This window comes from Dendrobium catenatum, unplaced genomic scaffold, assembly GCF_001605985.2.
Source record: "Dendrobium catenatum unplaced genomic scaffold, ASM160598v2 fragScaff_scaffold_989, whole genome shotgun sequence".
NCBI lineage: Eukaryota > Viridiplantae > Streptophyta > Magnoliopsida > Asparagales > Orchidaceae > Dendrobium > Dendrobium catenatum.
In genome coordinates this window covers 2,764,719-2,779,402 of record NW_021319451.1, presented here as the reverse complement: position 1 = coordinate 2,779,402, position 14,684 = coordinate 2,764,719, and the positions used below count along the sequence as shown (strand labels likewise).

At 35.4% G+C, this 14,684-nt stretch overlaps 1 protein-coding gene across 1 annotated transcript in view; it reads right to left on the bottom strand.

Moving 5' to 3' along the window:
- Positions 1 to 3,700: 3,700 nt before the first annotated feature.
- LOC110101016 (ferredoxin-dependent glutamate synthase, chloroplastic-like) overlaps positions 3,701 to 14,684 on the bottom strand; it is a 75,320-nt gene continuing 64,336 nt past the window's right edge. The window contains exons 14-15 of the mRNA XM_028697654.1: positions 4,817 to 5,056; positions 3,701 to 3,868 (exon numbers count right to left, since the gene is read on the bottom strand). Of these exons, the coding sequence (XP_028553487.1) occupies positions 3,716 to 3,868; positions 4,817 to 5,056 (393 nt within the window). The 3' untranslated portion in view covers positions 3,701 to 3,715. The remainder of the gene's footprint in view (positions 3,869 to 4,816; positions 5,057 to 14,684) is intronic.

Below are 14,684 nucleotides of genomic sequence, written 5' to 3'. Positions count from 1 at the left end.
GAGCGGGGCAGAGTGGGGCAGCCGGGCAGAGCCGATTCCGGGTCAACCCGAACCCGACCCGATTTTGCAAACGGGTCGATTTTCCGGACCCGAACCCGACCCGCTTTGGGTTCGGGTCAACCCAAACCCGAAATTTTTGGGTCGGGTTTTCGGGTCGGGTCCAATATTGACAGCCCTAAAAAGGACTCAAAGATAAAATATGACATTGCCCTTAGGGCTTATATACGACCTCCCTTAAGGGGAAAAGCAAATACAACATAAATAACAAATAACATAATAAAACAAATATATGAAATGACTCAAAAATACATCGACTCGATCGTGGCCACAGATCGACGGCCACACCTCTAATATACTTTCCATGCTCTGATGTCCCCATCAAAATTATAGTGTCTTTCCGATTCTAATAAAAAGCACGAGCTATGCCCCATTGTGCTGGCGAGATATATATCAGCTAGAGCTTAGTTCGCTTTATAGACAATGCTCCTAAGATGAATCTATTAGGTATAGACTCAAGTTATGACATAAATAGCTCAGTACATATTTAAGCACTTAATGCCAAATAGAGTAACATGACTCCACAAATGTATATAACCCTTACTACTGAGTAATGTTTATGGTCATAATTATTCTTGAAAAAATAATTTTATGATTTACCATTTAAATTTGATGATTAGCATATATATTGCTTCTTGTTTATTTGAGTTACTATGGTTTAAAACTGAGATATACCCACTGAGTATGTATCTCTCTTGTGGGGTAAATGGATGAAAGAACGGATTTTGTTTATAATAGGAGTGAAGTAGCTAATATTAGGTGCTCGCATAATTCTGTTTTATGTATATAGAAGTTTAGATGCTTTTCTTTTAAAGGTTTATTAAAATGTCAACTATACAATATCAAGATGTCAACTATACACTTTGATGATATTGGAAATCATTTATGAAAAAAATTATTTCAGTGGTTTTAAATTATATAAATGGCATGTTCATCTTAGACTCCATTCAGAAGCTTAGACCTTTCGCTCAACCATCTATCTCATTTAATAACTCCAAGCTCCCAGGCCAAGTTCAAAAAATGTTTTGTGTTTGCAGATTAGTACATGCAAAAACAAAATAGAATGACCGTTATCCTTTTATTAAAAGAAAAGTTCATCTCTACCTCTCCATCTCTATAAGAGAATGTCTATTGTTTTCAAAAGTACTTCATTAAGTTGCAACACACTCTAGCCATGCAAAGCGTGCATGTTCTAGCACTTCACTATAAAGCAGAGCATTCAATGCACACCTTAGCTATGACCTTGAATATGCTTTAAAAAATAATCGGGTACCCTAGTGATTCAACTATTTATCAATTAATTCAATTTTTGGTTCATCCGAAGTGAATAAATGTATTTTTCATTCATGTAAATGCAAATATCACGATCAACCTATGATGCATTTATATTTTGGCTTATTTTGTTTTGATGTAATTTGAACATTATTAGTTGTGTTTTATGTTTTTTTAAGCTATCCAATGATGGAGAACATCCAATGATCATGGTAGGATGTGCTTGGGCATGGCAAGGCTTGGGTTTGCTAGCATTTGGGTCCTTTTGTCCTTTGGACTGCTTGCTATCTTTCGGTTTGGGCCTTGGCTACTCTCGGGTTGAGCTTTGACTGCTTGATTTTGAACTAAAAAAAATTGGGTTCTACTTGGTGCTAGCTCATTAATGCTTGAGCTGATGTTTAGCTCATTATGTGGTGGATTAATTGCACTTCTTAGCTAATAAATGTGAAAAGGTATGTGGAGTGGAGCTTGTTTCTTTCCCTTCTTGTGTTTCTTCGGTTTCTTCTTTGTGTTGTTCGCATGGAATAATGTTGGGTGCTGGTTGCCTTTTCGGTTTTCCCCCTGGCTGCTTTCCCGTGGCTTCTCCAACCCGGTTTCTGTGTTGGCTTTTCGGGTCCCTCCCTGGCTGTGTTTCAGTGGCTTCTCCTACCCAGTTCCTGTGCAGATTTTTTAGAGTTGTTTTGTGAAAACTGCTGCCCTTCCTCTTCCTCTTACCTGATTGGTTTGGTTGGAGGTAGAAGTTGGCTGTTTGGCTTCCCTTTCTCTCCTATAAATATGAAGTATTTTTGTCTTGAGGAGATTGTTGATTGACTTGAGATAAGTTGCTAAAACCTGAGGGTTTCTTCTCTTCTCTTGGAAAAGCTTGAGAGCTTATTCCATTTCTCTCTTCTCTCCTCTATTTCGTCTTGGGCTTCTAATCTCTGCTTCTCTCCGCAAGATCCACTCCACTTGTATCCTTCTTCTTGAGCTATTGGGAGATATTTGTTGGCTGATTTAGGAGACATTTGCTGGAGGAGTTTGGTAGGATGTTGGACCCTTTTGCTGTGGTGGACCCTCGGTTTGCAAGCCTAAGCACTTTATTATATTTTCCTACTTTCGTTGCATGTGAGGAAACCGCTTGCCGGTTGTTCTGAGGATAATATTTTTATGTTATAATTTTTGTTTCGTTTGTTCGACTCTTCGTTTGTTTTAGCATTTGTTTGGATGTTTGCATACTAGATTGAATGGAGTTTGGTTTTCATTTGTCCTAGCGTTCTTCTATCTAACTTTTCTTTCTAGTTTGCCCGCATCAACCTAGCTCCCAACTCTAAATCTTTTGATTATGCCCTTCTCAAACTCCAATATTTCCACCATTTTCCCCCCTCTCAATCATTTCCATTAACTTAGCACGACTTTAGCCTCTCAATCTCTCCCTTTTCTTCCTCTCATCTTCACAACTCTAATGCAACAAGCCTTCAATCTCATATATATCCTTGATATTTATGTATTATTTCTTAGCTTTAGTCACTATATATTTGTTTCTTCCTCCTTTAGCTTTCGAATTAGGCATATACAACATATTTCTTTTTTATTTATATAAATTTTAAGTCATTAATTAAATTCACATGCTTTATTGTCTTTATTAAAAGTATCATTATTTTGTTAAAAATTATTATATATTGTGCTTTCAATATGCACAACATAATGTGATGCACAAATATGTCATGTTTGTCTTATAAAGTATTTCCATTTTTTTTGGTGAGGCGGTTTCCCTATTGAACATGCAAAAAGATTGCGATTTGCAGCATGACTATTTTTTTTCAAAGTTCTTCAAAAGAATGAGCTTGCTAACAGAATTATTAAAAAGGTAAATAAATGGTTAGAAAAAACTGAAGAATATGAACAGTAAAAGAATTTATTCCTCTTTTTACTAAAAAATAACATCCTTCAGCACCTTTAAGTTTCTAAGCATTTTAATGATAAAAAAACAAGTACGAAAAAAAAAATCAAGAAAATGGCATCCAAAACTTTGTTCTAATCATCCTCTGAATGTTAATTAGGCCTCTCACCAGACTAGATCTCCATCGACAAAGCCAACGTCAGCATGGTCCAAGAACCACAATAACTATGGGGATATCACACTGAAGAATGTGGCATCTGATGGAAATAAAACATTTCTTAAAATCAAAGATATTTTTTTTCAATCAACCAACCAAAATAATGGATTTCAATCTTTTAATTCCTTTTCTTTTATCCCTTTTGGTTCCTTCAACTTTTAGACAATGTAAAACAAAAATGTTCTTGAGGTGGTAATATTAAGCCAAGTAATACAAGCACAGTAACTGAGGAAAACTGCAAGTAACTTTTTAGATTTTGCTACTGCGACATAAACTTAATTAGTAGAAAATCATAAATTATGCATTAAAGAAACTCTGTTATCGCAAAGATCATGAGATAGCACCTGTATTATGTCAGCATTCGCCTTAGCTACTCCTGAAGCTACGGTGCCTATCCCGGCTTCTGCTACAAGCTTCACAGATACCTTGGCCTTTGGATTAACCTGCATGCACAAAAAGAATGAGAATAGTTTTCAAGATTGCGAACCATTAAAAACAAAATCAGTAGTATCAGATAACTTCAATCTCGCAGGTCAGAAAGAGAAAAAACGTGCAAACAATAATAAATGATTTTAGTAAGATACAAGTGCCTCGCATTAAAAAAGTTACGGAGATGCCTACAAAACATAGTTACTATGTGATGTCCTGGAGTATCTATTTCTAAATGATAGTTTTAAATGGAGATATTCATGTAGAGTAAGCAACAAGATAGACCAATGAAGGTACTTTTCAAAGATAATTGCATTTACAATTACTAGACACAACCAAATACATGTTATGCAGTTTTGGCAGACTTAAGACTGACGATCATCAATTGAAATTGTTGGAAAATCAAGTCATGCAATAAACTGACATGTTTTGGTATCTGGAATATATTATAGAAAAGACAAAATATAGATCATGACCTACTTTTAATGATAAAGTATGATGGTTTAAATAAAAACAAATACTTTAGAAATTCTAGCAAAAAGAGAATGTAATAGAAATAGCAAATTCATTATACTATCATTAGACGACCTAGAATACATTGAGTATTGGGCAACAAAAAACTTTTTCATAACGGTATTGCAAGTAAAAAAAAATTGTATTAAGATAAATGCATGAAAAAACTAAGAAACATGGACTTAGAAATGACTAGTTTAGAGAGATTATAGCAGTGTAAAAAAATTGGATAATTTAGGTATGTACAATAAAGATTAGAAAAAGCAATAGTACGATGAGAGCGTAAAAATAATGAGAATATATTATAAAGTACAAAAGGCATAGAAAAATTAATGTTGCTAATAGTGCATAAAGACATGCCAAACAAAGTCAACACATCATATAACACATAATAGTATAAATTGGAATCAAAAGACAAATGATGACCATGATAACTACAACAATCATACCTGATGAAGGTCAAAAATCAACTGTGCAAGATCCTCAATTGAATAAATATCATGATGTGGAGGAGGAGATATAAGAGGAACACCAGGCTTAGAATTCCTTAATCTTGCAATGTAAGCACTAACTTTTTTCCCTGGAAGTTGACCACCTTCTCCGGGTTTTGCACCTTGAGCAATTTTGATCTCCAACTGGTCAGCATTGGCTAAAAAAGTTGGAGTGACACCAAAACGCCCTGAAGCAACCTGCAATGATATTAGAAGCAACATAGAAGTTTTCAGGTATGCAAAAAATTTTCATCTAAGAAGTTACATTTAATTTAATCATCTCAATATGCAGGAGATGCATATTTGCACAAAATTGTATACCAGTAAATACCAATAAAATAAACAAAACATATTAAAATCACTAAGAAGTCTCCATTAGGATTTTGGAATAGTTAGCAAATGAAATTGAGAAATTTAGTCCAATCTAAAGGTTGTTAAACACTGAATTTGTGGAACAATATACTTCAAGAAATATAAATTAAATATGTTAAATACATTCTGATGGAAAAACAAAAGAATTGTAAATATTCCAAAAATATTATTTTCTTTTTTACTAAATCTCATATTCAAGAGGCGCATGTTATTGGGTTTTGTATAGTGTTGGATATATTCATGTCTACACTCACTAGAAAGATCAATAAAAAAAGTGATCTAACAAGTTTATTTTAATAACTCTAATTTATTTTATTTGAATTTTTATCTTTCAATTCCAGTTATTTGTGGACATGCCTACGAAGTACCTATTAGGCTCTTTTTTTTTATTCCCTAATGAAAGGTTGATTAATGTGGTTTGACAAAAGTTCAGTCTAGTTCAATTCACAACTGATCTTTGATTCAGGTGTTAAACACTATATACTTCACGGTTGATGGTTCAGGGTAGTAGAGGGTTTTGATTCTCATGAGATTTGCCTTTACTAGTCGTTTTGTGGCTCAACTTACTTTGTTCTACAATATAAATTGCCACTAGATAAGAGTTCGCGTGGCTTTACTCATGGTTTGGGTTCTCCACTATTTGCAGCTTTATAGATAAGCTTGTCACACCGAGGACTTCTAAATAATGAAATTTTGAAGATTATCTTCTTTTCACTGCTATTTATACTTTTAATTAGAACCGAGGCCAAAATTTTGGGTTTGTTCAAACTGAATTAGGCTAATTATATGCTGCTCATATCTACCAACCAAGAAATAAAAATTTATAACAAGACATATGAGGCATGTAATTTGGGCCACTTTTTTTTTCAATAAATTTTGCAATTTTTATTTTTAATCTTTTGTTTACATATATGATGTGAGATTTCTTTTGAGTACAGTGTACGTGTGATAGACAACATCAGGAAACATATTTTTTTGTACCGGCCTACGGCCTAAAATTTCTCTTTTTTTTCTTTCATTCTTCCAATTTCTTCTCCAGGATTTTTTTATGGATAGTTCAAGCACCCTGATTATGTTCAAATTTGAAACAGGTGTGCATTGATTAGTTCTCTTTGAAAATAGATCAAGTTTATGCACATGAACCTAAAAGGGATTCCAATTACCAGGGTGTGCATTGTTTGGATAAAATAAAAAACAGAATTGAACCGATCTAATTTTGTTGGTTAGGTTTGACTGTTAAATATCAATTCAATTATTAATTGTAATTTTGACATTCTTCTGTTTTTGGTTAATGGTTTGATATTTTCTTTTAAAAACCGGACCAAACTAACAATTGAATTATACTAATTCTCTTCAAATACTAAATTAAAAAAGCCCATGAACACTAAATAAATGAGTTGATGAAAGATCAACTTAATCATTATTTATTTCATATGCATCATAAATTTAAGCGAAGATTATTTTATATGTTTTTAAAACATAATATTTAGGCTAAAAATAATTAAGTTCATTATTAAAGTTAATTACATTTTAGTTCAAACAAAACATAACCCAATTGACCAAATTAAAATTTGATTTGGTAGAATGATTTAAAAAATACTTTGGTCAGTTCAATTTTCTAAATTTTGCAACCAAAACTGATTAGTTCAGTTATTTCGTAAACCAAACTATCCAAACTGACAAAATGCATACCCTACCAATCATAACAATGAACCAATTCAAAAAATCCTTAAACTTATAGGAGAAGGATTGTAAAACCCGAAAATATCTCTTTAGATCTCGCACACTTTTCCAAGCGCCGCGACGAAATTTTTTAGTGAGATTTTCAATGTTAACGGAATTTAACGAAAATAATTTTAGAAAATCCTACGCGAAATTCTGATCATTTTGATATATATAACTCATACCTAATTTTGTCTATTTTAGGAATTAAAATTAATCAAAGTCTCTAAATGCCAACTTTGCCCCTAATCAAATGAACTATAAGAATTACTTAAGCAAGGGCATTTTGGACTCATTTCCTCTTAATAGAAACCGAACCTTCTCCCCCCATTCGCGTGAAACCGAGCGGACGAACAGGGAGAGGTGGACGGATGGGCGGCTCCGCGAGGGTGTCTTCGGCGACAATTTTCCGGCGAGAGTTTTAGGTCAAATAGAAGAGGACGACGAGAGAAATACTCCGGTATGATTATTTTCAAACGAATCCTATTAAATCTTTAGATTTTTGGAAAAGAATTTTCTATGGTTTTTCGAAAACCTAATTTTCTTTCAAAAATTTCTTTATGGAATTAATAAGGAATGATTAAGAGAACATTTTAACGGTAAAAAATGAAGAAATTGGAGGAATTTTTTGAGATTTATAAATTAGAGTTTTTAACGAAAATTTAATTCCTTCAAGATGCTTTTACAAAAATTATTCCTAAGGGTTTAGGAAATGTTTTTAATGAAAAATTTTAAGTTTTAAACTAAATTTTCATTTTCTTAATTTTTCCTAATTAATTTAATCCGAAAATTTATAACATAATTATAATTATATGTTTCGATTAAGTTTGGAGCGATAATTTGATGAAATTAGAGTTTTATGAATTTTCAAAATTTTAGTATTTATTTAATCCGAAAATTTAGGTTTATTTAATTAATTATCCTTTAAATGTCATAAGGAATGGTTAAGGGAAAATGCCGTTTAGCAATTAGACTTAGAAGATTTGATTTTTAATTATGTGACACATCTCTTTTGTAAACTGTTTAGGTTCTGACCATTAAAGTTTAAGGTGAAAGAATTTGGTCGAAGCGACGTGTCGTACTTGGTTTGAGGTAGGTGTTCAGATCCCAGTTAAGTTTATAAGTGCTTTAAAATTTTTATGCTTAATGAAATTTCATGTATTTATTTTTTATTGTTAATTAATGTTTTAAATTCATTGATTCTGCAAGTTTATGTCTTTATATTTTTTTGCATTAACTGTTGGAAAGCATATGGGCATGAAAATATATGAGGCTTATGAAAGGAAATTGAACGGAAATGAAAAGATTTAAACGGAATAAAATTTTCATGTTGCATGTTGATCCGGAAGTGTCAAAATGGTAATGGTAAAGGGGCTTATAAAAGCCAAATGGTAATGAGGCTTGTAAAAGCCAAATGATAAAGAAAATAGCCAAAATTTGACTGCATACCAGATCAGTACGAAAAAGGGTACTTTCGGGACGGGCGTATACATATGACATAAGCATTTTTGCATCTGTATTGCATATGAATAAGATGACAGAAAATAATTATGAAAGGAATAAAATGTTAATGAAATGATTAAAGAAAAATAAGATTGAAAGTTTTAAGAATTTTGACTTGTAAGATGTTATGAATTAGTTTCTAATTTTAAAATGTTTAATTTATGTATCTTATGAAATTAACTGAGCTATGAATTACCTGCTGAGTGTTGGCTCATTCCTCGTTTAAAAATCTTTTTTAGGATAGAAGTGATAACTGCTCGACGACCTTATATGTATCGTCGTAGGGGACCTCAAGATGAAAGGTTTCTTTTTGTGTTTTCAGTTTGAGTCTTTGTGTTTGTTTCATTGTAGTTCGTGAGTTTGAGTTTATGTTATGATGATGGGTTTGAAAGTTTTATTGGTTACGAGACAGTTGATCAGTTTGTAACATTTGAGTTTGAAGTTTATTAGTGGCTCTTTCATGTATTTTGGGATGATATTTATGTTCTGACCTTATGTTTTAAATGAAAATATGTTATATATTATGCTCTTCTGTACGACCGACTGTTCCCGCCCCGATATAATCGGGCTAGCCGGGCCGGGTCGTGACAAGAGTAGTATCAGAGCAAATGTTTAATAATGATCAATGAAAGAACCCATAGGATGATTGATTGAGTCTTAGAATGTGTAGGAAGTGTAATTTTATGATTATTTGTAACTTATGATTGATGTGTTTTATCTCAGGAGTATGGATCCTGAGCAGATTGTCACTGATGGCATTAATATGGAGAAAGGGAGGGAGCTACCAGAAGTAGCTGAACCTCAGAGGAATAATAGTATGGAGTCATTCACTCAGATGATGGAAGCGATGACTCAGATGATTAGAACTTCCCAAAATCAGGCCAGTGGCAGTGGAAGTGGAAGCAGTCCTATGGATAAGAGCCTGAAGCTGTTTCAGGATATGAAGCCTCCACTGTTCTCAAGTGGTGGACCTATAGAAGCTGAGAACTGACTAATGCGGATTGAGAAGATCCTTGAGGGCATATCTTGCCCAGAGGACAGGAGAGTTACACTGACTGCTTATGCTTTTGATGGCGAGGCTGAGAGGTGGTGGATGAGTCAGTTAGAAGAAACCTTTGGAGGAAGACAAAGCAGCCAAGTTTCCTGGGAGGAGTTTATAAAGGCATTCAGAGATTGGTATGTGCCTGCGACAGCCAGGAGACATATACAGGATAAGTTCAACAGATTAGATCAGGGAGACCGATCTGTTTCTCAGTATGAGGCAGAATTTACAATGTTATCCAGGTATGCCCCACACCTGATATCCAATGCTGAAGAGAAGTACAATCATTTTCTGAATGGGTTAAAGGATATGATAAGGCAGCCTCTTGTGCCTTTTGGAATTGAGGATTATCCCACTTTGGTGGAAAGAGCCAGAAGGATTGAGATGGACATGCTGACAACTCAGAAAAGGAGGGATTTTCATAAGAGAAAGATGGAGGGCAGGTCAAAGCCTTCCCAGATGGCACAGTCTTCTCAATCAGGGGTTTCTACTTGGAAGAAACCTAGATCCAGTGGTTCTGACAGTAGTGCTTCAACTGCTACCTTGTGCAGTAAGTGTGGGAGAACTCATAAGGGAGAGTGCCTCTCAGGCACTAATACTTGTTACTGGTGCCATCAGCCTGGGCACATTGCGAAGTCTTGTCCTCTTTTGGGTCAGCGATCTACTACAGAGGTGAGGTCAGGTAATATTACTCAGAAGATTACTGGTAGACCCAGAGCTGTAGAGTCTACTGCTTCTGCTCCTCAAGATCAGACTCGTCAGAATGTTCAGCCTCGAGTCTATGGATTGTCCTAGCAAGAAGCTAAGGGGTCTCCTGATGTGGTTACAGGTATGTAATTAAATTATTGCAATGAATACTCAGAGGACTGCTGGTAGACCCAGATCTGTGGAGTCTACTGCTTCTGCTCCTCAAGGTCAGACTCATCAGAATGTTCAGCCTCGAGTCTATGGACTGTCCCGGCAAGAAGCTACGGGATCTCCTGATGTGGTTACAAGTACGTAAAAATTTATTGCAATGAATATTTTTTTTATTATGAATATGAAATAAACAATGAATAAAAATGAAAGGAACAATTAATGAATGACATGTTTTGTAAATGAATTCTGTAACTTTTCATATTTACGAACAATCTTAATGTGCAATAGACCTGTTAGAATCCTGTTTGATACTGGAACTTGACACTCCTTTGTTTCAGAAGAATTTGTTAGATCTGCTAATTTGCTTCCTACCTTTATGTTGAAGTTTCTATCAGTTTTAATGCCTAATGGGAATCATATGGAAGCTAATCAGAAATGTCTAGTGAATTTGAAGATTTGTGATAAGAGTTTAGAAGCAGATCTGATTGTATTGCCTATATTTGAGTTTGATGCAATCTTAGGTATGGATTGGTTATCTTGCTATTTCGTGACTATAGATTGTAACAAGGAGGTAAAGTTCTGTATGCCAGGAGAGGAGAAATTCAAATTTCAAGGGGATAGAAGAGTAACTACAGTGATTGTGTCGTTCTTGGAGGCCTTTCAGATGTTAAAGAAAGGGTATGAAGGCTTCTTGGCCAATGTTAAGGAAGAGAAGGAGGAAAGAGAGCTGAAGGATATCCCAATTGTTCAGGAATTTCCAGAAGTGTTTGCAGATGATTTACCTGGTTTACCTCCAAGTAGAGAAATAGATTTCTCTAATGAGTTAGTGGCAGGAACTGAACCTGTTGTTAAGGCTCCTTACAGAATGGCAATTAAGGAGCTTAAAGAGTTGAAGGAGCAACTGCAAGAGTTGCTTGAGAAGGGTTTCATCAGGCCTAGTACCTCCCCTTGAGGTGCTCCTGTACTGTTTGTGAAGAAGAAGGATGGAAGCCTACGGCTTTGTATAGATTACAGAGAGCTAAACAAATTGATAGTGAAAAATAAGTACCCTCTCCCAAGAATAGATGACTTGTTTGATCAGTTGGAATGTGCTTCAGTGTTTTCCAAGATTGATTTGAGGTCAGGGTATCACCAGCTCAGGATTAGAGAGGAAGACATTTCAAAGACTGCTTTTAGTACTCGATACGGTCATTTTGAGTTTACAGTGATGCCTTTTGGCTTAACAAATGTACCTGCAGTGTTTATAGATCTCATGAATAGAATCTTTAAGCCTTCTTTAGATCTATTCGTGATTGTATTCATAGATGACATACTTGTTTACTCCCCGGATGAAAGGATGCATACAAATCATTTAAGGTCAGTATTGTATACCTTAAAAGATAATGATTTGAATGCTAAGTTCTCCAAGTGTGAATTTTGGCTGAAGAGTGTGAACTTTTTGGGGCATGTGATCACTGATAGGAAGATATCTGTGGATCAGCATAAGGTGCAAGCAATATCAGATTGGCCAAGACCTGTTACAGTGACTGAGGTTATGAGCATTTTGGGATTGGCAGGCTACTACAGGAGGTTTGTTAAGGGATTTTCACATATAGCTATGCCACTATCCAGATTGACTCAGAAAGCAGTGAACTTTGATTGGACAGCTCAGTGTGAAGAAGCTTTTCAGAGGTTGAAGCAGTGTTTGATAACTGCTCCAGTACTGACTATCTGGAGTTAGCAGCGGTAGTTTTTGCCTTGAAGATCAGGAGGCATTACTTTTATGAAGTTCGGTGTGAAGTTTTTACTGACCACCAGAGTTTAAAGTATATCTTCACCCAAAAGGAACTGAATCTAAGGCAGAGGATATGACTAGAACTCATTAGAGATTATGAGTTGGATATTTAGTATCACCCGAGCAAAGCAAATGTGGTTGCTGATGCTTTGAGCAGAAAGAATTCAGGTAGTGTAAACTGGATGATTACACAGCAGCAGGAGTTGATAAGGGATTTGGAGAAGTTGGAGATTTCAGTGGTTCAGCCTAGTGATGCAGAAATTTTAAGGTTGAATCAGACTACAATTGTATCAACCTTTCCAGAAAAGGTACGAGAAGCTTTACCACTTGATGCAGATTTTAAGAAGATACTGGATATGGTTATTGTGGGACATATTGAAGATTTTGAGCTTGATGGTGAAGGATTGCTTTGATATAAGGGCAGATTGTGCATTCCAGATGTGGATGATTTGAGGAAAGAACTCCTTCAAGAAGCTCACTACTCCAGTTACACCATTCATCCAGGCAGTAATAAGATGTATCAGGATTTGAAGGAGGTGTTTTGGTGGCCAGGGATGAAGAGAAGTGTGGCAGATACAATATCCAAATGTATTTCATGTCAGATGGTTAAGGCTGAACATCAGAAGCCAGGAGGATGTCAACAGCCCTTACCCATACCAGAGTGGAAATGGGAAGACATTGCTATGGATTTCGTGGTTGGTTTACCAAAATCCAGAAGAGGGTGTGATACTTTATGGGTGATTATTGATAGGTTGACTAAATCTGCACACTTTATACCTATCAAACAGTCTAATCTAGTAGAAAAATTGGCAAGCTTGTATGTTGATCAAATTGTTAGATTGTATGGGATACCTAAGAATATTGTATCAGATCGGGATGGAAGATTCACTTCCAGATTTTGGAAGAAAGTTCATGATGCTTTGGGTACCAGACTTACCTTTAGTACAGCTTTCCACCCAGAGATAGATGGGCAGTCAGAAAGAACAATCCAGACCTTAGAAGATTTGCTCAGATTATGTGTTCTGGATTTTGGTGGTAAGTGGGAGGCATATGTACCTTTGATTGAATTTGCCAACAACAACAGTTTCCAAGCAAGTATCAGTATGGCTTCTTATGAGGCCTTGTATGGGAGAAGGTGTAGGACACCTTTAAATTGGACTGAGATAGGAGAAAGGAAGATAATTGGTGTTGATCTGGTTGATGATGCTACAGAAAAAATCAGATTGATCAGAGATAGATTGAGGGTAGTGCAGGACAGACAGAAGAAATATTATGATGCCAAGCACCGATCAGTTGAGTTTGATGTTTGAGAGTTTATATTTCTCAAAGTCATTCCAAAAAAGAGAGTGAAGAGATTTGGCAAAGTAGGAAAGCTGAGTCCAAGATTTGTAGGTCCTTTTGAGATTTCAAAAAGGATTGGAAAGGTGGCCTACAGGTTGATTCTACCAACACACATGAGTGGAGTACATAATGTGTTTCATATTTCCTCCTTAAGGAAATATATTTCAGATGAGGCTGAGAGGATTAGTACATATGTGGTAGACATTCAACCTGACTTGACATTTGTTAATGAACCAGAGAAGATTCTTGACTTTGAGGTTAAGCAGTTGAGGAGTAGAGTGATTACTTTTATTAAGGTGCTTTGGAAGCACAATTCTGAGAAGGATGCCACCTTGGAGAAAGAGTCAGAAATGAGGGAGACCTACATACTTATGCTGACTTCGAATGGGCCTCCAATTCCATTGATCGTAGATTTATCACAGGCTATTGTTCCTTCTCAGAAAACACTTTTCTCTCTTGACATGTTAAGAAACAACCCACCATCGCAAAGTCTTCCACTAAAGCAGCATATCGTGCACTAGCTTATGCCTCCTCAAACATTATCTGGTTATGACATCTTCTCACTGACTTCGGCGCTATGATGCACCGACACTTCTCCTTAAAGAGGCGTGCAGTGTCCGACACGACACTCATCCGACACTCCTTCGACACGTGTCGGACACGCCGAAGACGTGTCTAATTAAAAAAATATTAAATACAACTTAGACACACGTGTCTGACACGCGTATCATAAATATTTTATAATTTTTTTAAATATAATTTCATGTAATTGACGGGATTTAAACAAAATTTCTTATTTCCTATCCATAACACCAAATCAATATCCGTAATTAATACCCATTCATCAAATATTCTCATTTTCATTTCTCTTTTGCAGTGAAGGTATTGTCATCTCTTCTCTTGGTGACTGATAAACGGCATTGAGGCCTGATTCTCGACATTCTGATACTAATGACAAATTCTAGTTAAATGACTTATTATTTCTAAATTATTTTTAAATTATACTTATTTAATTTTTTACACTATTTTTAAAATATAAAAACTATAATACCATGTCCAACCCGTGTCTGTGTCATATATTTTCAATAATTAACATGTCCGTGTCGTATCGTACCCGTGTCGCCATGTCCGTGTCTCTGCATCATAGCTTCAACGTCTCCTGAGCTCTCAGACAAAGCTATACTGTGATAGCATCTCCACTAGCTCACGCCAAC